General features: G+C 35.9%; 1 protein-coding gene and 1 pseudogene across 2 annotated transcripts; one reads left to right on the top strand and one right to left on the bottom strand.

Moving 5' to 3' along the window:
• The first annotated feature begins 6,090 nt into the window (after positions 1-6,090).
• On the top strand, positions 6,091-9,166 carry LOC143538311 (protein NLP5-like; annotated as a pseudogene). Its single transcript, XR_013136227.1, has 4 exons — positions 6,091-6,165; positions 6,263-7,171; positions 7,339-8,191; positions 8,385-9,166. The product of XR_013136227.1 is annotated as a protein NLP5-like (transcript).
• A 155-nt stretch (positions 9,167-9,321) lies between these two features.
• LOC143538310 (uncharacterized) lies at positions 9,322-25,132 on the bottom strand. The gene is made up of 37 exons (XM_077031902.1): positions 25,115-25,132; positions 24,869-24,968; positions 24,627-24,734; positions 19,886-20,002; positions 19,669-19,819; positions 19,321-19,568; positions 18,866-19,054; positions 17,376-17,452; positions 17,177-17,294; positions 17,014-17,097; positions 16,356-16,451; positions 16,163-16,264; positions 15,805-15,873; positions 15,615-15,710; positions 15,422-15,529; positions 15,201-15,314; positions 14,508-14,591; positions 14,290-14,418; positions 14,007-14,205; positions 13,161-13,304; positions 13,048-13,091; positions 12,879-12,962; positions 12,709-12,777; positions 12,492-12,638; positions 12,262-12,411; positions 12,096-12,161; positions 11,862-12,006; positions 11,672-11,736; positions 11,530-11,595; positions 11,195-11,288; positions 11,077-11,113; positions 10,942-10,999; positions 10,743-10,853; positions 10,580-10,647; positions 10,395-10,461; positions 9,623-9,691; positions 9,322-9,546 (listed from the first exon to the last, which is right to left on the bottom strand). Exons 2-37 carry the CDS (start codon positions 24,938-24,940, stop codon positions 9,457-9,459), a joined length of 3,735 nt encoding a protein of 1,244 aa, XP_076888017.1. The 5' UTR covers positions 24,941-24,968; positions 25,115-25,132; the 3' UTR covers positions 9,322-9,456.
• Positions 25,133-25,471: the final 339 nt, after the last annotated feature.

The raw sequence follows: 25,471 nt of genomic DNA, 5'->3' as shown, positions 1-25,471 counted from the left end.
TGTGATGCATACTTTTAGGCAAAACACCCAATCATATGAATAAAGAATGCAAAGGCCTAGGGATGGATCAAGATGTTTTATTCGAGCTCACTTATTGTACACACTATACTAGCTATGAGTTTCTTTTGGACCACAATCACAGCTTACACCCAACTTTTAGATTAATTGCATATTATAATATTGCTTTTGCTATAAAAAAATCAACAAACTAGTTGGATAATAGTGTAAAGCTACGTGTGATATATATTTTAAAAACTTTTTGGGACAAGTGAACATTATTTTGAGTGTTATTAAATTACAAAAAAAAATATATATATATATAATCCCTTTGTGCCAATGAACTCCTCAAATATTGCACCATTTTTATTATGCTAAGATTTGGGCTTAACCGGATTAACATCACAATATATATATATATTATAGTTGTTGTGATTATGAATATGAACATGAATATAAATGGGGTTAAACATCCAAACCTAACCTTGCAACTAAATCCACTAAAGCCTAATGTTGATTTTTTATATATGTGACGTAGTTGTTAATTATCTATGCTTAAAGGAAACTCTAATCCCTTCGTGTTTATAATTTATATCCACAAAATAACATTGAATATGTAATGATTAATGAAGATATATACTGCCAAATAAATTTTCAGGTTTTATTGATACATTTAAAAAAATATTGATTATAAATTATTAAAGCATGTTTATAAAATTAATTAAAAAGGTGGGAGGTACCCAAAAGAATCAAAGCAAAAAAAACGTAGCCGACTGTGAATTTTATAATCTATAAAATAAAATAAAATATAAAGCAATAATAAGCTTTAATTGATTTTACAATTTTTCAGCGTTGGTTTTATTTTCTTCAGTTTGGCCACAATACTATACAATCAAGTCATATGTGTAAGAATTTCAACTAAATCATTAATGCAAAAGTTGACATGATAGACATATTTTGTATAGTGCAATGACATGTATAGAGCTAATTCAAATTTCTATTTATAGGCCACTTAATCAGCTAATGAAATTGTCCTTCTATTTAGCAAAGGTAATCTAGTTTAGTTTTGTGTAATAATTAATCGAATTCAAACAAAACTAGACAGGATCAAGATGTTACGACAGTATATTCGAGATCGAGCTCATATGCTTACAATGATTCTTTGAATCATCGATAATTCTTTTTTATTAAATATTCATAGACTTGGTAGTAGCCGGTAGACATAAGCATATGATAATATTAAAGAACATGCTAATATTGAGGATTTTGCTACTATAAAGGAGTTAATATTGTTTAGACTATGTAACATGAACGACAATGCCAATCAACGAATTGCTTCCTTTACCATAATTATCTCAACCAGGGGCGGACCCACATAGGTCCGATCGGGGTCCCGGGACACCGATGTTTTTTAAAAATTACTTAGAGACGGTATATTAAATTTTGTTAGGACCCCATAAAAATTAATACTTGGAACCCATACTATTAAGATTGAACTGGTACAGTGGAAAGTCCCTTGTTTTACTTGTGAGAGGTTGTAGGTTCAAGCCCCACCATACTCCTTTTTTGTTGTTTTTTTAATATCCTAGTCTTAGTTATTCAATTAGGGTATTTGTGCTTTTTGTTAGTTTCTCTCATATAGTCATTATCACCATGCAACATATATAATGTTAACATGGATTTTGCATATTCTTTTATTATTTACCTTGTGTATGTATATTATAATTAATCATTTATTTGTGTTAGAGTTATTTTTTCATGTTTTGGTCAATTATGTAAGACCATATATATAGATTATGTTCATGTTTTTCGGGTATGAATTAAAAGTGTATGTTTCATCTAGTTTGTAATTTAGATTCTTTCTACTTACTCGTTTCCAATGACACCATAGTTCCGTGTTTTATTGTGTTCCTCGCCTCGACCCGACCCGAATAACGACCGACCCGAAAAATTTTGTAAACCGGAAAAATTGAGACCCCATTGACAAAAAATCCTGGGTCCGCCACTGATCTCAACTATCATGATCAACACCCATCAAGTCATCAACAGCATATGTATTATCACCATAGGTTACATTACTAGACTCATTTCTACTTGTTAACCATTACAGATTTTAAAATACATTATCTCATCAACAACGTAGATAGTTATCGCCATAGATAAATAGAAACAAAAACTTTTGTAAGGCCTCGTTACCGGTAACCCTACTTTCGTGTTGGATTTACTCATAAACACAGTTCTAAATATCAGAGTTAATTAAAACATTCGCGGAACATTAAAAACATTCAAACCATTACATTCCATAACCATAATTCTTGTCTTATCGATCATTCACAGTCATTTAAAAACAAAACATAGTCTTTTAAAATAAAACATCATAGCAAAATCTTCAGATGCCAGCTTCGTCCAACTCTGCCATGTGTCCTCCTCAAGCTACCTGCCTCATTCTACTCACCTGCGTGCATACTAAAAGTCAGCTACGCTGAGTGAGTTCTAGTTAATCACATAATCATACAATACCTTCTTACATTTCATACTTAACCTCTTAACTTTCTTTCATACACACATAAGTGCATATACTTTCATTCTTACCTTCATACTTTCTTTACATACATAATCATACGTTTTAAAGAGCCTTTCGCCCTATAACCTCACATATATTATAAGGGTCTGGTTCCTAACATCACAGATATTATAAGGGTTTGGTCCCTAACATCACAGATATTATTAGAGCCTGGTCCCTAACATCACAGATATTATTAGGGTCTGGTCCATAACATCACAGATATTATTAGGGTCTGGTCCCTTTGTTTCGTGTAACTGTACCGTACCTGTTCATACATACTTTCCTTGACAATACGTGCAATCTTCGAAGAGCGTTCACGTACCATCATCATAACATACATACATTATGCATACATCATATATTCATACATACATCATATCTTTCATCATACTTATCAATCATATCTTAACTACCACCTGACGGTACATGCAATATCCGAAGATCGTTCACGCACCGTCAAACAATCATCATACATAAATCATACAAGGCATACACTTACCACTTAAGATAAGTGTATTAACTATCACATCGAGTATGCACACAGCCCCGAAAACATAACAAGGAAGTGGGGCTAGAAACTCACCTTAAGGCGGTTGCGTTCACCGTTTATAGTTAATCCTTTCTTGAGCTGAGCACGACTAACTGTATAATCATACATATATTAAATACGGCTCTAACTCTTCCTATCGTATACTTAATTAATCTTACGTATCTAAGCCGGTTTTACTTCATTGGATTATTACCGGTTAGTTCTGTCATTTTGTCCAAGGGTCACTTTGTAATTATATCATTCTTTTCTAAGTCCAGGGATTGTTCTGTCATTCTTTCAAAGTTCTAATTCGTCACTTAGTTCTTAACGAATGGGAATTCATAACGAATTAGCCATTATAGCGAATCTGCCTTTGTAACGAATCAGGCATCTTAACGAACTGGTCCTTATAGCGAATTGGACCTTAACGAACTGATCTGGTCAACGAATGAATCCTATAACGAAGGGGTTCATTCGTCCCTCTCTTAGCGAATGGCCTAGTTCGCTCTTACTTCCTTAACGAATGACATGCTAGTTCGCTAATCTTTCCTTAGCGAATCGGCTGGCGAATCACACTTACTTCGCTAGTTACCCTTAGCGAATTAGGGTTAGGTCAGGGAATGTCAGAACATTCCCTGACATCGCTAACCTCGTACCAACCTTTTCCGGCGCCGCCTTTCCGGCGCCACCTCCGGAAAACCGCGGATTCGCCGGAAAAAACGTGTTTTAACTCGTTTTTCACCGTTTTTCGTCCCGTTCGATCCAGATCTGAGCTAGGGTGACCCCTAAGCTCATCATAGGTTCGGTTTATACCCGAATCCACCCGGATCTCATGACTTAAACGGTTTAACGGTGTCGGCTCGTCGTTTCGTGTTCATAACTAACGGTTTTAAGATCAAACAATAAAATACTATCATTACCTTGGGTCGGTTCTCGGTTTCCTTCTTGATATCGGTTTAGAGAGAGAGAACTAGAGAGAGAATCTTAAGTGTGTGTTTTGGATGGTGTAAGGGATATGTGTAAATGAATTAAATGGAGGATTAAGGGTATATATATTTTTGATCATGGGCTTAAGCCCATGGTCTTTCCTTCATTCCTCCATAACCCAAGTCCATAACCCATATCCATTTACCCAATACAAGTCCATCTCGTATTCTATTCAACTAAACCGATAACGACCCGCTATAAAATAAACGAACTTTATTTTATTAATATAACCGAAAGTAGGATGTTAAACTTTATGCCATAACTATTAACACTTATGGAACATGTTTAACAATTTATATATGAGTCTGTCTAGTCTCTAGAATATACAAAGTATGGATGTCATATTGTTAGAAGCCAGAACAATGGTGGGCTTAAATTGAATTCTTTCATAGTTTTGTGATTAAAAACATAATCTTTTTGCCTTTTGCATTTGCTAAGTACTTGCCATTCCACTATCGATCACCCACCATCCACACACCACATCCAATTCTTTTTATTTCTTGCCTACTTTAAACAAGTCCCCATAAACATGACCCATATATTTTATTTGCAACTTGCTTACATCACCCATTTTTTAATATTTCATGAGCTCTAAATTATGATGCCATTCTCATTTTCATTTTTATATTACATCTAATACCATAGATTTTAAAAAGATTAGATGATACATTTCTTGAATATAACGTCCAAGTTGTAAATTTGATAGACAATATACTATGTATGAAAAATGAAATAATAAAAAAAATAAAATGATAACTGCCTACACGACACAAAAAATATTAAATTGTCATATCCAACATGTCTAACAAATGAGTTGTGTTTGGTCAACCTGAGACACTTAAGAAAAGTAAAGATGATATTAATAGTTTTAATAAGAGATATAATTAGTGTAGTTTGGGTGTACATCTTAAAATTTGAATCTGTCACGCTCACATAATTAACATATAATAATGTTTGAAATCCAAAGTGGTCTGTTGTTTATGTTTATATTAAGCTGGTTGACTAGCCTGCGGGATTCCCTATAGTTTTATGGTGGGGTTTCTCAGATTATTATTATAAACAAGAATATTCAACAAACAACAAAGAAAGAAGCAGGCAGGCTTTCATGGAGATGATGATTATTACAAGGCAAGGTGATTATTACTCAGATGATTACTATATATGCATGTGATGTGTGTCTGTTTGATTCAGACTTATAACAACTTAAACTAATCATATACTGTTCATGGGCATTTTAGGAACTTTTTTTCTTGGTAAACCAATACATGGAATATTCAAGAATCATCATCATCATCATCATCATCGTCGTACTCAGTATATCCCACCAATAGCAAAGCTATGTTAGGGTCTGAGGAGGGTAAGATGTAGACAGCCTTACCTCTACCCCACAGGGATAGAGAGGCTGCTTCCAGTGAGACCCCGGCTCGATAGTAGTTTTGCATCAAGCCTTGGACATAAAGCACATAGCACTCAATCATCGGGATACCGGCTGATTGGTGCATGTACCCTCGTCTTTCGGCTATCAACGCCACCACATGATGCCTGATTAACCTTCCGCCACTTTTAACGTTATTTTCACGAGGTTAGTAAAATAACGTCAAAATTAGTGCAATTTCACTTTTGCCCACCCGAGGGTTTACACATATATACATAATATGCACGCACCTCAAGCAGGGCGTGGAATATTCAAGAATCTAATTTCATAAATTGTTCCATCCTTTTATTCTTTCATAAGCATGTTGGTAGAATCTTTTGATTTGCCAAGCATATAATCTTTATATCATTCTTTTTCTTTTCTTTCTTTTCACTCAGATTTGAATGAATTTTGTGGGATTTGAAGTTCTAAGTCTGTTTTGTTTTATGTGACAGATTTGATTGCCAAGTTTATATTTTTCTTATATTTTTTTAATTTAACTTTTGACAGAAAAATCTTCATTTTCAGATTAAATTTCTGGGATTTGATGTAAAGTTTATATTTTTTGATAGTTAAATTTGTTTGATTCTCATCAAGTAATGTTCTTGTTTCTTTTTGACAGGTTTTGATTAATATATCAACAAAGTGTTCCAAACTTGACATCTAAATCAGGTACCAAAATATAATTGTTCAAATATTTTAGTATAAACTGATAATTGTTTATATTTTAGTATAAATAGTTTTGGATACAAATAATTTTTTTTTACAGATTGTTCTTGAAATATAAACAATAAAGTTCTTGTTATTGGATAAACATATGTGGGATATTGAGTACAAGATCATAGCTATGGATGAAGGTCTATTTCCTGCTAATAACATGTTCGGGTATCCATTCGAATCCATGATGGATTTCGGTTACATGGATGATGAACTCTTTCAAGAAGGATGTAGGTTACAAGCAACACACGGATCCGAATTCGTTTATAATAATATTAGTAATAATGCTAACATTCCGGTTGTCGATCCTTCGTGTTTGTGGTCACCCTCGGAGTTCAACAACATTGATCATATACCAGAAGGTGTTCAGGAAATTGTTAGTCAACGTCAAAGTCAAAGTCAAACTGCAGACGGGTCAAAAGCCCGTGTTAGTAATTCAGTTGGGTTTCATGATCAGTCGAGAAGATGGTGGATCCCGCCAAGTGTGAATGTTGGGGTGACAGAACGACTCGTTTATGAGATCCAGAACGTTAAACAATCCGCGTTACACCAACACGCGCTTATCCAAATATGGCTACCAGAAACCAGAGAAGGAACGAAAATTATGAGTACTAATGATCAACTTTTCTCACTCGGGCCCGGTTGCCCACAACTTTCTAAATTTATAAACATATCGGAAACCTATTGGTTTGCAACCGAGGATGATTCGAAAGATATTGTTGGATTGCCCGGAAGGGTATTTATGGGAAAAGTTCCCGAATGGACTCCAGATGTTCGGTTTTTTAAACCCGTGGAGTACCCGAGGGTTGTTCATGCTCAAGAGTATGATGTTCGGGGGAGCGTTGTGGTCCCCATTTTTTATCAGGATAGACGAAGTTGTCTCGGTGTTATCGAGGTTGTTATGACTACTCGAAAGAGTAATTACGCACTCGAGATTGAAGACTGTTGTAAAGCTCTTGAGGTACATTGTTATCTTTTAAAAGCTAAGTATTACTAAAAGAATATAAATTTTTGGTAACAATAGTACAATAAACCCTGATGCACATATTTGTATTATATAAGCCTGTAAACGGACCGAACGGATACGAACAATAAATGAACGGATTTTTTTGTTCATGTTTTTGACAGGCGGTTGACCTCAGGAGTTCTGAATCTTCAAACTCTCCCAAATTCAAGGTGACGCAAGGTTCGAGCCCGTATCAACCCGCATTACCCGAGATTCTCAAGATCCTAAAAACGGCATGCGAAACGCATAACTTCCCATTGGCTCAAACATGGGTCCCGTGCATACAACAAGGAAAAGATGGGTCCCGGCACTCAGACACGAACTTGATCCGCTGTATATCAACCTTGGACTCCGCATGCTATGTGCACGATCCCCAGTTCAAGGATTTTCAAGAAGCATGTTCCGAGCACCACTTGTTAAAAGGCGAAGGAGTTGTTGGTAGAGCTTTCACCACGAACCAATCGTGTTATGTATCGGATGTAACGTTAATGACAAAAACCGAGTACCCGCTTTCGCACCATGCTCGGGTTTTTGGGTTGTGCGGGGTCGTTGCAATTCGGTTTAGAAGCACTTTAACGGGCTATGTTGATTATGTTTTGGAGTACTTTTTACCAGTTGATTGTAAAGATCAAGAAAAGCAAATGGGTTTGCTTAACTCATTGTCGGGCATTATCGAAAATGCGTGCCGGAATTTACGGGTTGTTACCGATAACGAGTTATTGGAAGAAGGTTCGGTTGTGACGGATAGTTTAGAAAAAGTAGTGAAAGTTGAAGAAATGTTGGCGGAAAAGCCTGTGGATTTGGTTACTGAACGACAGATGGAGTCGGGTTCTGGTGAGGGTAGTTTGGTCAATGATGTTATTAAGAGGCCCGAGAGACGGCGGGGCGGTGCAAAGACCGAGAAGACCATCACTTTGGAAATGCTTAGACAGTATTTTGCTGGTAGCTTGAAAGACGCTGCTAAGAACCTTGGCGGTAAGCATTCGGGCCTTTTTCGGGTTGATTATATTAATTTGAACCTGTTTACCTATGATTAGGGTCAAATAGAACAATAAGCCAAAAGAGTAAACTCATAGTCTGTTTTTAATGCACACAGCCTAACCTGTTTTGACCTGTTACCCGGCCCGCATGCTTATGGTTGTATCTTATACCATTTTTGTTATTGCAGTTTGTCCAACAACTTTAAAAAGGATATGTCGACAACACGGGATCCAACGTTGGCCTTCACGTAAGATCAAGAAAGTCGGTCACTTGTTACGATAGATCCAGCTCGTGATGGATTCGGTTCATGGGGCCCCGGGTTCATTCCAAATCAACTCGTTTTATTCAAAATTTTCAAATATTCCCTCTTCAGGCCCAAAAACAAGCCCGTTGTCACCTTCAAAGGTCATCGAGGGTGTCACGAAGTCGCATTCATCGTCGTGTAGTCAAACTTCGAGTTCTGGTCAATCGTGTTCGAGTGAGACCCACCTGTTCACGGGTGATAATGTTTTGAAACGAGCCCAGAGTGATGTCGAGCTTCATGTTTCACTTTATAGTCAAGATCAAGAACTAGAACCGAAGGTGTTTCAAAGATCGTGTAGCCATAAGTTGTTAACTGAGCTCCCATCTGCTTCAACACTACCCCCGAAAGGCGGAAATGCTCGAGATGATAATATTCAGAGAGTGAAAGTAACTTATGGTGAAGAAAAAGTGCGTTTTCGGTTGCAAAAGGAATGGGGATATGTTCAAATTCTAGAAGAAATTGCAAAGCGGTTTAGTATAACCGATATCAACTGTCTTCATCTCAAGTACTTCGATGATGATTCTGAATGGGTTCTTTTAACCTGTGATGCCGATTTAGAGGAATGCATTGATGTTTATAGATCGTGTAAGGGCGGGACTATTCAAGTGGCTCTTTTTGAATCGCATCATACGGGTGGTAGTGTAGGTAGTAATGCCACCTTGTAAAAGGAGACCAGGGTACATGGACCGAAGCTGTAGTAACTTGTATTGTATGCATAAAAACTTGTACATTGTTGTAATTGGTTGCAGAAACACAATAGAAATGTTTGTAAGCTACATAATTGAGATCTTAAGACACTCAAAACAATATCATAACCGCGTAAAAGCTATAAGTGGTTGATAATTAGAAAAAAGGGCGGTTATAACTTACAAGTTAAGTTACATCTATCTTCATCTAGCTGTAATCTATAACTTGAGGTACCCCTATATATTAACAGTTTTTCTTGCATCACAAGTTATAATGACGGTGAGGCACAAAACTTGTTATCATCTTTCCTCTCAACAAGAACTCGTCTTGAAGGCGGCCCGAACATGCTTAATACCACCTGCATGCAAACAGATGATCAGTAGTAGTTCGCGGTTAAATAGGTTTCATGAACATATTAATGTATGCCAACTTACTGGTAAGAAAATTAGACCATGCAAGAAACCAAGAAGAACCAAGGCTAGGTACATTTGGAAGTAGTAAACCTGCATATACCACAAACTGGTTTTTAGCACTAGACAAAATATCTCACATACTCGAGATCGGCTCGCTTAATGAGCCCGAGCCTTGAAATAAGCTTGTTTAATAAACGAGACTGAGCTTCACTTAACGAGCTCAAGCTGGCTTACAAGCCTATCATCTATAATTTTTTTATTTAAAATACTAAACATATATTTATATAATATATATTATTATGTATAAAGTTATACATATGTAAATAATATATGTTATGTTATATATAAAAGTTACAATTAAAGTAAATATATAGCAAAAAGTTACAAACTTATATGAATTAGTTAGTAAATAAATGAGTGAAGCCCGAGCCAAGCTCGACTTTGAAAAACTACTCACGAGCCGAGCTCGATCTTTAGGAATAGAGCATGAAACGATCTCGAGCTCTAGTAAGTTAAGAGAGCCGAGTTTGGCTCAACTAGTTTACAACCCTATTAGTTTTAGGTAAAAGGTCTTTGTCGAAGAGGTTGGCCGGGTTGAGTTGCCCATAAGTAGTTTTTGTCCATTTGAAAATATATATAAACAATTGTTGTCTTCAAAAAACAATTTATTACACTTATAATATAAATCTTTAAAAGTAGAATATAATGAAATTTGGGCTTCAACCCAATTGAGATAAAACACAACCCCCGTTCATAAGTAACCGGGTCAAAATATTTAAAAGTAGAATAATACCACAAATATTTCGGTCCTTGAGAAGCAAAGGACTATTACTCCTACCAGCTTTGTGATTGTTATTCCACTGCAGAAAAAAATATTAAAAAAATGTTATAGATTCATGCTTTGTTTTTTATTTAAAAAATGCAATAAAAGGTTATATAAATCGAATGAAGTAATAAATGAAAAATAAAATTGGAAACCTGAAAACTGAAGCGCCCATTGTAGCCAAAGACTCCTTGGTTCGTTGATCTCTATCACCGCTACTAACCTGTCAGGAAAGTAAACTACCAGTGAGAAATGACCTTTCTACCCATGACCATGATAACAGTATTGAGAAAATACAAAAATAAAATAGCCACTTACCAAAAAAGCATGTGTTATATGTACACAAAACTCGACAGAAATACCAACTGACATCACGAGGTTCACAACAGACACAGCATTCAGTTGGATGTTCAAAACAGCCATGACTCCCTGCATACAATAAAATTATATATCTCTTCAAGAAAATGATAGAACTTACTATAATTTTCAATATGAAAGCAACAAGAAGTTAATATACCAGTAGATCCACAAGAATCATCACCAGCACAAGAACAATTATTCCCGAGCTCCATATGCTGAAATGAAACCATCAGCAAAAACTTCGTATTGCAACTTAACTCAAAATAATAAGAAAACAAGTTCCAAAACTTACCTGCATGTAATAACCAGGCAGACAACAAATACGGCGCCTGTAAAATAATGGGAAAGTAGGTTACTGGTTCTGCAAAGCAAGTCAAACGTCAAACCATATACTATGGAAAATCACTAACCAGTAGCTACTGCAAGACTGATCAATGCTGTCTTCCATATGTCAAGATATTGTTCAAAGAACATGTAAAATACCGAATAAGGAAAAACCTCAATCTGTAAAAGGAGGTAAATGTTAGTTATGAACTTACGATTATAAAAACAATGCTGTTAATGTATTATCTATATCTTTGAATAAGAATGATTTAGATAAGTTTTCTTTTTAACCCGTTTTGAGATAAAAACAGCCTGAATCAACCAATTCATAAGTAAATCTGTAAATGGGTCGAAATTGCCACCATCTAAAAAAAGTATACAAAAATACAAACATGAACCGCTGCATGCTTATGTGTATTACCTTTAAGGAATTGGAGACCCGTGAACTAAATTCTCGTGCAGCCCTCATTGAGTTGACAAAATCAACCTGAATTTAAAATTATTTTTGATCATTTAATAGGATGTTATAAAACTCGCTTCATTTTTAATATATAGTTTTCTACCTGCTTGTTTAAGGGTGTGTGATATGTACGGAATGAGGATGCTGGAATGATACCATCCTCAAAGTCTGCCAACAAAATATAGACTATTATATTTCTATCTTTAATGGGTCAAATGGTCAAACAAAAAAAATTGCCAAAATTGACAAAAAGTGGTCCTTTGATATTATTAACTACATGAAGCTGCACGAACCGTTAAGATCCACACTGTTGGTGTAGGCCCCACGCCCGCCTTTCGCACAGTCAGCAGAAGGCAAAGCAGCAAGAAACCATGGAAGCTTCTCCTTGAATTGTGTTGTAGTCGGACGATCGTTTTGTAAATCCGAGTGACGAAAACACTAAAATGTACAAAATGCAGTTAATCGTATTTTAATCTTTATAGAGAAATATTATTATGCAAACAAGGTTTCAGATATGCAGTAGTTACCGTGGTACAGTCTTTGCAAACTCCATTTACACTACAAGAACCATCACTTAAAGAACAACAAGGAGGCTGAGAAAACATCATTCACTTTTAAGTACATGAACTAAGAAGTTACATAATATTTATAACTTCATATATTGCATAATATGTAAGTAGTAGTTTAACTAACCTGATCATCAGGAGGACAATAAGTTTGATTAGTGAACTTCCTGCAGCAGCCAAAAGCTTCTGGAGATACCCAAACAAGAAAATCATCAAGCCATGAAGCAGCAGGTTTAGCAATGTAGCTGGATGTGGGAACCAAAGAAGCTTTTGATATCTGCAATTTAAAAAAAAATTATATAGATACAATCTTAGGTTGGTAATTCTGAAATTCTTTTTAAATAATCACAAATATACCTCATTCAAAAGGGAGTTTGAATCACAGTGGTTGATTGAACACAACTGATTTGTCTGACCTAATTCTGAACTGTAATTATAGTTTTTCACAACAAAATATAGAGGTGGGCCAATTCTGAGATACTCTGATACATTATTGAAATAACCCTGAAGAAAAAATGACAGATCAATACTTTGTATGATTAATTGTTTACATTTTATTATAAAGAGCTGATACCTGAAGATACGAGTCTTGAGGCAGAACTATTTTTTGTTCCAAACCAGGTTGGATTCTTGTGCATAACGCCTTGTAAAAATTATAATAAACAAGATAATAAAGTATCAGAAGGGTGAAAGATAAAAACTGTAAAGAATAACAATCAAGAATACACCAATGAAATAACCTACAATGCTGGCCAATGATAATGCAGCAAACACGGAAATGACTAGTAGTTTGACCCACCATACACCTAGTATGGGTGCATGAACCTCCTGAAAAGTAGCATAAGTTTCACATGATAAGACCACAAGAAGAAAGTTAAATAACACTTTTTCAATGATGAAAATTAATGTTTACCTTCATGTATCGAGTAAGTAATCCGTATTTTCTCTGATCATTACCTACAATAGCAATGATTTCAGATACCTAAATAACATGAGAAAATAAAATAGAATAGTTATTTAACAAACCTTGATCGGTATCTGCAAGTGAACCCGAAGTTCTAATACAAGGAAAACAGTCAATCCTCTGGTCTTCAGCTCTTAGAAAGTCAAAAACAATTAAAGCTACAAAAGCAGTAACTTGCAGAAGGAAGTCCAAGAGTATTGCCAGCGCTGAAATTTTTCTCAAATTTATAAATAAGTTACATAAACTATATGTCGATAACAATAATCTAATGTTTTATAAGTCAAGAGTTTTAGGAGGATTTTATGCACTTCAAATGACTTTCAACCTATATCCTTGTTGGTTAACTTAATTAGCTACAAGTCGTTTGACCAATTAGTAAACGAACCGAACGTTCACTAAACCGTTTGGTAGAAAGTTCGTGTATGTTCGTTCATCCAATAATTTAACGAGCATAAAAACACATTTTTTTGTTCATTTAAGTAAACAGACAGACATGCACACATGCCGTTTATATTTTTTTAAAGAACGAACACGAACAAGAAAATCGTGTATGTTCGTTCATTCAATAATTCTTTGTTCAAATACTTTAGTAACGCTAGTTTATATTCGTCCATTTACATTTGTTCATTTAATAAATGAACGAACATGAATACAGTTTTGTTTATTGATTAAACAAATGAAAGATGAACACATGCCTCACTTGTTCATTTTGATTTGTGAACATTCGTTCATTTATGTTTGTGAACCGTTCGTCTATAATATTAACAAACAAACATAAATAAACACGAACATGTTCATTTTTTTAAAGAACGAACACGAACAAGAAAATCCGTCCTTTTAAGTGTCTGTGTTCATTCAGTTGTTCAAATAAACTTAATCAAACAAACACAGACAAGCCCCGCTCGTACCTGCAAACATAGAAAATACTCGGCAGGCTGGCATAGGAATAAAACTCCCAACTGCAAATGCTAAAACCTCCGATAAACTAGCTAGAGTTATAGATGGGCCCACTTCTGCAAGCGCATTAGTTATTCTGCCTTCTAGTGGCAATTCAACCTGCTGCCTTTTAACTGCATGTACTAGAATGCACATGTTGTCTACTCCCACCTGTCTCCAATTAAGTTTGACTTCAGGTTAGTGGTCAACTGTACTATATTATTGTTCATATGATAAAAAAAGGTGAAAACTTACAGCCAAAACAAGAAAAGGGATGACTTCCATAATGATGAGTGTAGATTTTACTCCAATTGCACTGAAAAGACCAACTGATGCAATAACAGAAAGCATCACAAGTATCACTCCACTAAGACCAAGCAATACCTGGAACAGAAATATAGAATAATGATTAATTAAAACTCTAAACGTTAAAATATAAAGTGATTATCTTAAAGATTAATAATGATTAATACCTTGGAAGAAATATAAAAGGAAGTGAAGCGAGGAGTATCGCCCAATGCTAATGATATATAAGCAAACATCACAAGGTAGCTTATCTGACAAAGAGTTAACAGAAGACATTTGAAGAACAAATTAAAAGTGTAATTTTATGCAAAAAATTTAAGGAGCATTTAATAAAAATTAATGATGTTCAATCCTTTTATTCAACTGATTTAAGTCCTGGCTTTACTTTACTCGCTATTCCTAAAAGAATTCTTTCAAATTAAATCAAGGGCAAGCTTGTATAATACAAAAATTAGAAGATCAATATTATTGGATTTTAACTAGGGTGTGCATGGGTCAGTTTTGGGCTCAAACCGAACTTGAAACCAAAATTTCGGTTTTGAAAACAATTCGGTTTTCTTTTTTTCGGTTTTCACAATGGTTTTGGTGATTTTGGTTTGACCATTTGGGCTTGAAAAAGCCCGAAAAAAAAAACCCAAACAACGAATCTAGGCCTTCTTTGTCAAATAATTATTGACTGATTATACACATTTGGACCAAACTGAAAATTTGATTTTCAGAAAACATAAAACAAAACCATCAGTTTTCTATTGGGTTGGTTATTTCGGTTATGTGCACTCCTCTACTTTAACATGTGCCACTAAAGCACAAGTCCCTAAAGTTGACTATGAAACTAACACACGAATAAACTATGCACTCACCAAAATTGTTATAGCATCTGCACTACTTTCTCTTTTCAGTTCTTCTTCAATGGAGCTTTCAGATGAATAAGATAATGTCAAATTCTTGAATTTCACCATTGGCAAGAGCTCATCCTGTTACAAAGATTAATGAGTTTTCAAACATATTGTTATATAATTGCAAAGAATGTGATAAAAATTTATATTTTGAGAGATAAAAAAAAGACTAAAAGGTTAAAAACCTGCACTAACTGAATGAAGGCTTTCTCCCAAGCAACAGCCTTTTTAGTTTCATTGCTTTCTTTATCGACGGCATTGTTAACGGGATAAGTTATAATAAATGCAGATGCCTGACTTTAAATCATCATTATAGGGTCACTATATATAAAACACATTTACATTTGTAATAATAAATAAATAAAAATCATAAATTACCTCAGAGTAATTGTTACCAGAAAAACCTCCTAATGCTGTGCTTGGTTCTAGTGGGCCTTTGAATGCACTCATACAATTCTCATCAGAAGTGTAATGCTAAAATATATTATTCGAATAATTAAACCACTTGAGAGACATAATTAAAAACATATTTTCAACCATTCACATGAAACTATAAACAGTGTTATACCTGAAAGCAGTATTCAGCATGGTCAACACCCCCAAAGTCATCAAAGTTTTTGGGCTCCATTTTGTAATACTGCAACATATATATCCAAAACAAATCATCAGACAACAGTAAAGAACATATGGAAAAACATATTCACGTACTAATGATTCTAATATTGGCAAAATAACAGATTTGGGTACTAACTTTAAGAAGTTGCATATTTGGGGTTCGTGGTTCTAGAGTCTAGACGTAACAGAATTAAAAACCACGAATCCCAAACATGCAACTTTTCAAAGTTAGTACTCAAACATGTTACTTTGCCCACCAAAGGGACCATCTGCGTAATTAACTCTATTAGTTAATATAACAAAATAACTACCTGCAGAATACTTTGTGTGGCACATGCCTCCCCAAGAGGTTTCATGCATATGTCTGTTAAAGAAACCAACGATCCAGTATAATTGGCCCGAATTCCATCTACCTTTTATTAAAATAATGCAAATTGTATATTAATATTATGCAACCGAAGGCGTATATCAACTTGATAACTAGAAGGTAAATTCAAGTAGTACCTTTTTTTGTATGTCAAAAAGTAACTTTATATTTTCCTCTGTGACAATAGTTGGTGGTTTCATATCCGCACCTTGAGGTTTCGTTGCCAATAGCAGCTGCAAATTAACAAACTTCATAAACACGAGAACATTTTTGTAAAAAAAAAAAAAAGGCTAACAGATATTAAAAGAACCAAACTCTATTAACTTTAACTGAACAATCGAACATGAACAATTGAACGATATGCTTTTCTTGTTTGTGGACGTTCGTTAAGAAAATAAACGTGTTTGTATTCGTTAATGAGCAGTATAAATGAACAATTCACAAGCGCAAACAAACAAACATAGCTAAACATAGATGAACAAGCATAACTAAGATAAAATCATTAAAAACTGAAGTGAACAACAATGTGTTGGGCCTAAAAATAATAAGAACTAAACTAAACTATAACAAGCCTAAAAAATTAACTGAATATATTAACAAACATAAATGAACGAATATAAACAAAAGAACCGACATGTGTTTATGTTCGTATGTTTAACTAAATGACCAAAATTCTGTTCATCTTCGTTCGTTTATTAAATATACGAACTTACCGTCGAACAGTTCACTGAACGCTTCGTTCGTTTATGGGCCTAATTTCACGTGAAACAATCATGCATGTAGATACTTTCTCACCTGCTCAATTCTGTAGAAAGGTGCCAGGTGGCTGTCAAAGTATTGTTTTTCTTCTGCAGCTCTACTCCCATGGCCTACCCAAAGCTGCAATAACAGAATTTTATTATTATTACAAATAAAAGTTATTTTAATAACAAAAGCAGTAATAAAATTTTGTTCATACCTTTTCAGGTCGCGTCTCTACTTTAAAACTAAGTAAACCCAAACAAAGAAAAAGAACAACAGCCAATGACGAACTCAAGACAATAATTGGATTTCTAGCAACCCATGTTCCATATAACCTACAAATCAATATCTTGATCAAGATTTAAAAGATTGATAATATGTGTAGGTATTTAGCATTTGACTGTATGAGCTCTAACCTGAAATATTTAGCCATGTATCCTTGCACAACTGAAAGCTGGACCCCACTTGTGATTTGAGGGTTATCCTCCAACATCTAAAAACAAAATGTGATATATATAGCTACAAAAGTGATGCATATACAAACACAGGGTGGGATTATGCTAAAAAGCCAATTGTATCTAAAAAGTGAGGAAGCCGCTAGGAAGCGCCACGTGTCCAAAGAGGGGGAGGGGGTAAAGGGTATATGCCTAAAAAAAACGGGTACAAGAAAACATCATGTTGTAATAATTAAAACACTTGGGTAGAAATAAAACACCATGTTGAAAATTTAAATACCATATGGAACTCACACCCAGTTCAACACACTTAAAAAAAGCTTTCTTTTTATTTTATATAACCAGTGGCGGACCCAGGATTTTTTGCCAATGGGGTCCCAATTTTTCCGGTTTACAAAATTTTTGGGTCGGTCGTTATTCGGGTCGGGTCGAGACGAGGAACATAATAAAACACGAAAATATGGTGTCATTGGAAACGAGTAAGTAGAAAGAATATAGATTAGAAACTAGATAGAACATACACTTTTAATTCATTTTTATTCATACCCGAAAAACATAAGCGTAAGCTATATATATATGGTCTTACATGAATAACCAAGACATGAAAAACTAACTCTTACACAAATAAATGATTAATTATAACATACATACACAAGATAAATAATTTAAGTATATGTAAAACTCGTGTTGTCATTATATATGTTGCATGGTGATAATGGTTATATCGGATAAATTAAAGTGATAATGGTTATATGGGATAAACTAAAGAAAAAACACAAATACCCTAACTAAATAACTAATATTGACTAGAATATTAAAAAAACAACAAAAACTGGGTATGGTGAGGCTTGAACCTGCAACCTCTCAAAGAAAAAACAAGGGACTTTCCACTAGACTAGTTCAACCTTAATAGTATGGGTTCTAAGTATTAATTTTTATGGGGTCCTTACAAAATTTAATATATCGTATCTAAGTAATTTTTAAAAAACATTGGTGTCCCGGGACCCCGATGAGAACTATGTGGGTCCGCCCCTGTATATAACAATAAGATACTTATATTAAAGATAAATATTGCTCGGTTTTACAATATAAGTTTTTTTCTAAATATATTAATGTATGAAAAAATTACTAACGTATTCTTTAAGAAAGAGAACTTTAAAAAAGCCAACAATTGTAGGCTATTCCAGTTTTACCCCTCCATTCCTTTTGATTCGAGAAATTTGCTGATGTGGCACCCTTAGATCATCCATCCTTTTATCAATGGCCCATAACCGTATCACACTTTTTAGGTTATAAAACTCTTTTTACTGGAAACCAAATCTACACACACACACACATATATGTGTGTGTGCGTGTGCGTGTGCGTGTGCGTGTGCGTGTGTATACATGTATGTATATATGTATATTCTTTAATGTACATTTATATACAAATTTGCAAGTTAGTATTTTACCTGCATGGGAATATGCTCATCTTTTTTCCCATGGACCCGCTGAACTGGGCCACCCTTAGTCACATGCATCAATGATTTAGTTCTCAAATCCGGGTTCCTTTCTTTCCTTTTATGCAACAAGCCCCACCAAAGAAACAAGGAGGCCAATAAGATATACAACGTTGCTACTGAAACTTCAATGCATCTTGCCTGCAAGTATATAAAACTAAATCACTAAATGCATAGTATAAGGATGTGTTTTGGAAGTAAGTATTTGATATTCAATATGAGAATCTGATAACCAAATGTAACAAACAAGCTGTTAAGATAGTATTCAAATGCACTTAATCGATTTAAAGTTGTAAAAGTATCATACTTAGATGTTTGAGAGTATGGCAAATCTGATTATCTAAGGTAATTATAGATAAAATGACCAATTGGACATTATTGCAATTAGTTTATGATTTCTGGTTAACCTCAAGTGTGCCAATCTTCACTGAACAAGATCCCTTTTTATGAAGCGGTTGAGGGGCAGAATTGGAACAAACTGGAGCAGAAGGGCAATCACCACAAGAACAACCTAGTGACGTGTCACCACATGAATAAGTAGTGACATTCATTGGCTTCATTCCTAATGTCACATCAGTATCGGACCGAAAATTTATTGCATAGGGTGAACCTGGTACCTGAAGGCCTGCTTTCCGACCAATAAAAGCAAACCACTCTGCCAAACAAACATACAATCATGTTTCATGTATTTTGATTTATGTACATTATTTTGCATGCATCTATGTGTATAATAAAAAGATAAATGTATTTCTTACCTTTAAAATTCTTGGCACCATTGCCAACAAACTCAATAGCCCGTGAATTCGTGGTACCAAACTTCACATCCTTACATGATTCAAATAAACCCTCTCCAAATGTGTCAGTTATATAGTAGTCAATCCCACCCACAGTCGAATTATTCTTCATCTGAAAGCAATATATGATAAAATAAAAGAAAATTCATTTTTGGATTATAAAATGTGATAATTGTACCTGAGAAATAGAAGTGACATTGATGAACTGACTTTGATTTGGAGAGCATGAAAGTTCACAAAATAGGTTCAAAAAATTTCTTAAGCATGCTGGACATCCAACCAGAAAGGGTATAGCCTGCAATAAAAGACAACATGATAATGTATAGAACAATATCTAGGCCTGTAAACGAACCGAACAGACATAAACGAACGGTTTACAAACGTAGAGGAACATAACTGAACATAGATGAATGCATATTGATGAACATAAGTAAGCAAACACCAATTAAAAGAAAACATGAACATCAGTATGTTGGACCTAAAATATCATAAAACTAGACTGAATTCTTACAGGTGATATTTTAATTTCATTAAATTAGACTAAATTGTAACGGGCCTAAATTTTTCTAAGGAATATATAAATGGACGAACTTAAACAGACATAAACAAAAGAGCATAAACGAATTTAAATTGTTAGTTGTATTTAGTTATAATTAGGGTTTTAGCCCATATAGTTGGCTTTAGCCCATGGCCTTTTATGGGTTGATAGCTAGGGTTTATTTGTGTATAAATAGATGTAGTTGTTTATGTATTTCTCACACCTTCAAGTAATAAACATTACTTTCACTACAACCATCTTCTTTACATGGTATCAGAGCTACGGCTCTCGATCCAAACCCTAGCCGCGATCTGACCCGAACCCGAGTCTGACCAGCCGTCACCAGCAACCTTCAGATCTGAAATCACTGTTCACGCCGGAAGTCACTGTTCACTGCCGGAAGTTACTGTTCGTTTGCCGGAATTTCTGTTCACTGCCGGAAAGTTACTGTTCGCTGCCGGAATTACTGTTCGCTGCCGGGATTAACTGTTCACGACGATTAACTGTTTACGCCGGAATCTGTTCCCGCCCTCCACCCGCACTTGTTACTGTTCACAGTCAATTTTCAGTTTCGTGTATCACTATGGGCGAAAATACATACATGTATACATTTACTAAAGAGGAGCATGATCTTATTCAACGGTTTCTTACCTCCCAGTTGCCTCATCCTCAAACCAGCTCGGCACATTCAGGTAAACCTTCTAGCCTTGACTTATCATGGGTGATTGATTCTGGAGCCACACATCACATGACTGGGAATCGGGGTATTTTTTCTAGTCTTCAAAATGTTTCCCATGCACCGGTACGTCTTGCCGATGGATCTTCATGTCCTGTTCTCGGCATAGGATCCATCAGTAACTCGGAAAACCTAAAACTGTCTTCTATCCTATTTGTTCCTAAATTTCCTACCAGTCTTTGTTCAGTGAGTCAGATTACCAAACAAAACAACTGTTCTGTGACCTTTTACCCAACTCACTGCGTTTTTCATGAACTAGGAACAAACCGGGTAATTGGTACTGGTTTTGAATCAGGAGGTCTCTATCGTATATCCCCGTTTTCGCATCCTGTAGCAAACTTATGTGATTCCGCTGTCAGGGAGGCTCACTGTCGGTTAGGTCATCCCTCTACAGCGGTTCTGAGGCAAATGCGACCAGATTTACCACTTTCGTCTTTTAATTTTCATTGTGCGTCGTGTCAACTTGGTAAACATACCAGGTGTTCCTATCCCCCTAGGGTGCCCAATCGAGTCAGTTCTTGTTTTGAACTGTTGCATTCTGATGTATGGGGTCCTTGCCCTATCAAATCTACGTTGGGTTTTGAATATTTTATTACCTTTATTGATGACTATTTTCGCACTACTTGGGTTTATTTGTTGAAATCTCGTAGTGAGGTATTTTCCATATTTCGAGAATTTAATGCTTATGTTCAAAACCAATTTAACACCACCATTAAAACTTTTCGATCTGATAATGCTAAAGAATATTTTTCCACCGACTTTTCTTCATACTTAAAAACCAACGGCATTATTCATGAATCATCGTGTGCTTATACATCTCAACAAAATGGTGTGTCCAAACGCAAAAATCGTCACATATTGGATGTTGCTCGCACAATCATGATCCAATCACGTGTTCCTCATCGTTTTTGGGGAGATGCCGTTCTCACTGCCACATATCTGATTAACCGCATGCCCTCAACCGTTCTTCATGGTAAAACACCGTTTTCTGTACTATTTCCCAATGATGATCCATTTCCTCTCGCACCTAAAGTATTTGGTTGCGTCGCCTATGTTTATGACCATAGTCCAAAAACCATCAAACTTGATCCCCAAGCCATTCGTTGTGTCTTTCTTGGTTACTCACGGGTTCAAAAAGGGTATCGATGCTATAGCCCATCACTTCACCGATACTTTACCAGTGCCGATGTCACTTTTCACGAGTCTCCTTACTTTCTCGAGTGTTCCACTCCTGTTTCTGACCCGTTTCCCGACCTCGATATACCCACATCTCCCTTCATCCCCACCATTCCTGTGTCAATTCCTTCTACCGATCCAATCTCTACTGATTCTGACCCACCGACAGAATCTCCGCCACTGCTTTTCACATATGCTAGGCGGGGTAGGGGTCAAACATCAGCGACTCTTGATTCACACCCTGGCCACGACCCCGAAATACCCTCCGATACTCCGTCTACATCTGAGCAATCCACACCTCTCACTAATACATCCTTACCCGATCCAACAACCTCTGATACACCCGTTTATGATCCTCCTGGTGCCCCACTTCCCGATATACCTATTTCCTTTCGCAAGGAACCCCGGAAATGTACTCGTTACCCAATTCAGGACTATGTTGCCTACACCCACCTATCTCCTGAATCTCATGCGTACACCACTACCCTTGATTCCTACCCGATTCCCAAGAATGTGACGAGCGCTCTCGCTCACCCAGGATGGAGACAGGCTATGGAAGATGAAATTGGGGCTCTAAAGTCCAATCATACATGGGATCTTGAAACACTTCCTAAAGGGAAGCGTATTGTTGGTTGTCGTTGGGTGTTTACGGTTAAACTACACCCGGATGGCTCCTTACACCGCTTAAAGGCTCGGTTGGTTGCAAAAGGGTATTCTCAGGCATATGGCATTGATTACGATGAAACCTTCTCTCCGGTTGCTAAAATGTCATCTGTCCGTATTTGTATCGCTCTTGCTGCCATTAATCATTGGCCGCTCCATCAGCTTGATGTCAAGAACGCCTTTCTTAATGGTGTTCTTGAGGAGGAGGTATATATGGAGCAGCCCCCAGGGTTCGTTGTTGAGGAGGAGGCCTCGAAAGTTTGTAGACTACGTCGTTCTCTATATGGTCTTAAACAGTCTCCCAGGGCATGGTTTGGTCGATTCTCTAGTGTTATGGGACAGTTTGGGATGACTCGGAGTGCCTACGATCACTCTGTCTTCTTTAGACACCAGAAAGGAAAGAGGATTATCGTAGTTGTTTATGTGGATGACATTATAATCACAGGTGATGACGAGGTCGGGATTATCGAACTCAAGCAGTTTCTTCAGTCTCAGTTTCAGGTCAGCGACTTAGGTCGATTGAGGTATTTCCTTGGCATAGAAGTATCCCGCTCTCCACAAGGAATACTTCTCTCCCAACGAAAGTATGTTCTTGATATGTTAACTGAATGTGGCTTACTGGGTTGTAAACCTGTTGATACCCCAATGCTTCCTACAAAGAAACTCCTCCCAAAGGAAGGAGATCCAATGAAAGATCCTGAGCGATACAGACGGTTGGTTGGTAAACTTAATTATTTAACCGTCACACGACCGGATATCTCCTTTACTGTCAGTGTTCTGAGCCAATTTATGGCTACACCATACACCGGTCACTGGGATGCTGCCATTCGTGTCTTAAGATATCTTAAGACCTCACCTGGCTTGGGTATATTATACTCCGATCAGGGTCATTGTCGTGTAGGTGCCTTCACGGAAGAAGGAGATGGTCGGATATCAGGGTTCTCAGATGCAGATTGGGCAGGTTGTCCGATTTCTCGACGATCTACCACCGGATATTGTGTGTTTGTTGGAGGAAATCTTGTATCATGGAAGAGTAAGAAGCAACACACGGTGTGTGTCGAGTGCCGAATCGGAGTATAGAGCCATGGCAGATGTAACATCAGAGATGACATGGGTTCGTCGTCTTCTCAGAGAGCTCGGGGTTGTTTCTAATGACTTGATGAGGTTATACTGTGATAGTCAGTCAGCCATTCACATAGCCAAGAATCAAGTATTTCATGAGAGGACAAAACATATTGAGGTCGACTGCCACCTTATCAGAGATCGAGTAGTAGGCACACAAACTGATCCTCCTTCCATTCAACCAGTTCATGTGAAGACAAATTTTCAGCTAGCAGACATTCTAACTAAACCGCTCCGGAAAGCTCAGATAGATTTTATTTGTAACAAGTTGGGCATGATTAACATCTATGCTCCAACTTGAGGAGGAGTGTTAGTTGTATTTAGTTATAATTAGGGTTTTAGCCCATATAGTTGGCTAAAGCCCATGAGCCTTTTATGGTTTGATAGCTAGGGTTTATTTGTGTATAAATAGATGTAGTTGTTTATGTATTTCTCACACCTTCAAGTAATAAACATTACTTTCACTACAACCATCTTCTTTACATAAATGAATGAACGTAAACGAACATTCACAGATATAAATGAACGAAGGAGACATGTGTTCATGTGTTTTTTTAAAAACAGACTTGATGCCAACAGTTCACTGAATGTTCAGTTTGTTTATGGCCTAACAAGATCAAATCTTTATAGTTATCTTGTAATGATTCACTGTTTATAAGGTAGAACTGAAGCAAAACATCTTACTTGTTGGACTTGTGAACGCAATGTATCGAATTGAGCCTCTGTACAACATATGTTTCCAGAAATTGTTGGACATAAACTTTGGATCTTAGATGATAATAAGTCACTTGGCTGTAAAACATGTTAAACAACTACATTAGCTAGTAAACAGATTGTGCAATTTTAGTTCCAAATATGCTCCAATATTTTGTTTGTGTGCTGATAATTTTTTATGCTGTTTTTATTATCTTGAATTTATCATGTACCTCAACAGATGGAAAGCCAAAAGGGCAGTTAACTACTTTCCCATCACTCCTTTCTCCACATATATCATACATTGCGCAATAATTTTCAGCATGTTTTTCCCTAAAACAGATGTAAGTTGTTCAAATTCACCAAATAAGTAAAAGATGACATGAAACAAAAATACATTGCTATCACGTGAACTCAAATTCCCTACAAAAAAGCATGTTTCCGCACTATAAGAATGCAGTATTGAAAAAAAAGTTCACCTCAGTGAGGCATTGGACCTTTCTGCACTGCCTATAGATATAAATAACAACACCTGCAAGAATATATCAACAGTAAACTTGATTATCACAACATTATATTAAGCGATATGAAATCAAGATATAATTTTTCATTTTAAGATATAATCTAGTTTTCTCATAAATAGCTGGTAATATTTAGCATAAACCTTATATATACAATTTTGTCTCATGCATTTTGATATAAATTATATTGAAACTAGGTTATATCAAAGTATTTTTTATTTTTTTCGGATATTAGGAGACCAAAAAATACTTTAATTTGGATACAATCCATCCATTTTTCAATAAAACTTATATATATGGATCAATATAATATTA

Source organism: Bidens hawaiensis, unplaced genomic scaffold, assembly GCF_021521415.1.
Source record: "Bidens hawaiensis isolate Kalapana, Puna unplaced genomic scaffold, B.hawaiensis_p1.1 tig00011542_1, whole genome shotgun sequence".
NCBI lineage: Eukaryota > Viridiplantae > Streptophyta > Magnoliopsida > Asterales > Asteraceae > Bidens > Bidens hawaiensis.
The sequence above is the reverse complement of the archived record's forward strand: the minus strand, read 5'-3'. Positions and strand labels throughout refer to the sequence as shown.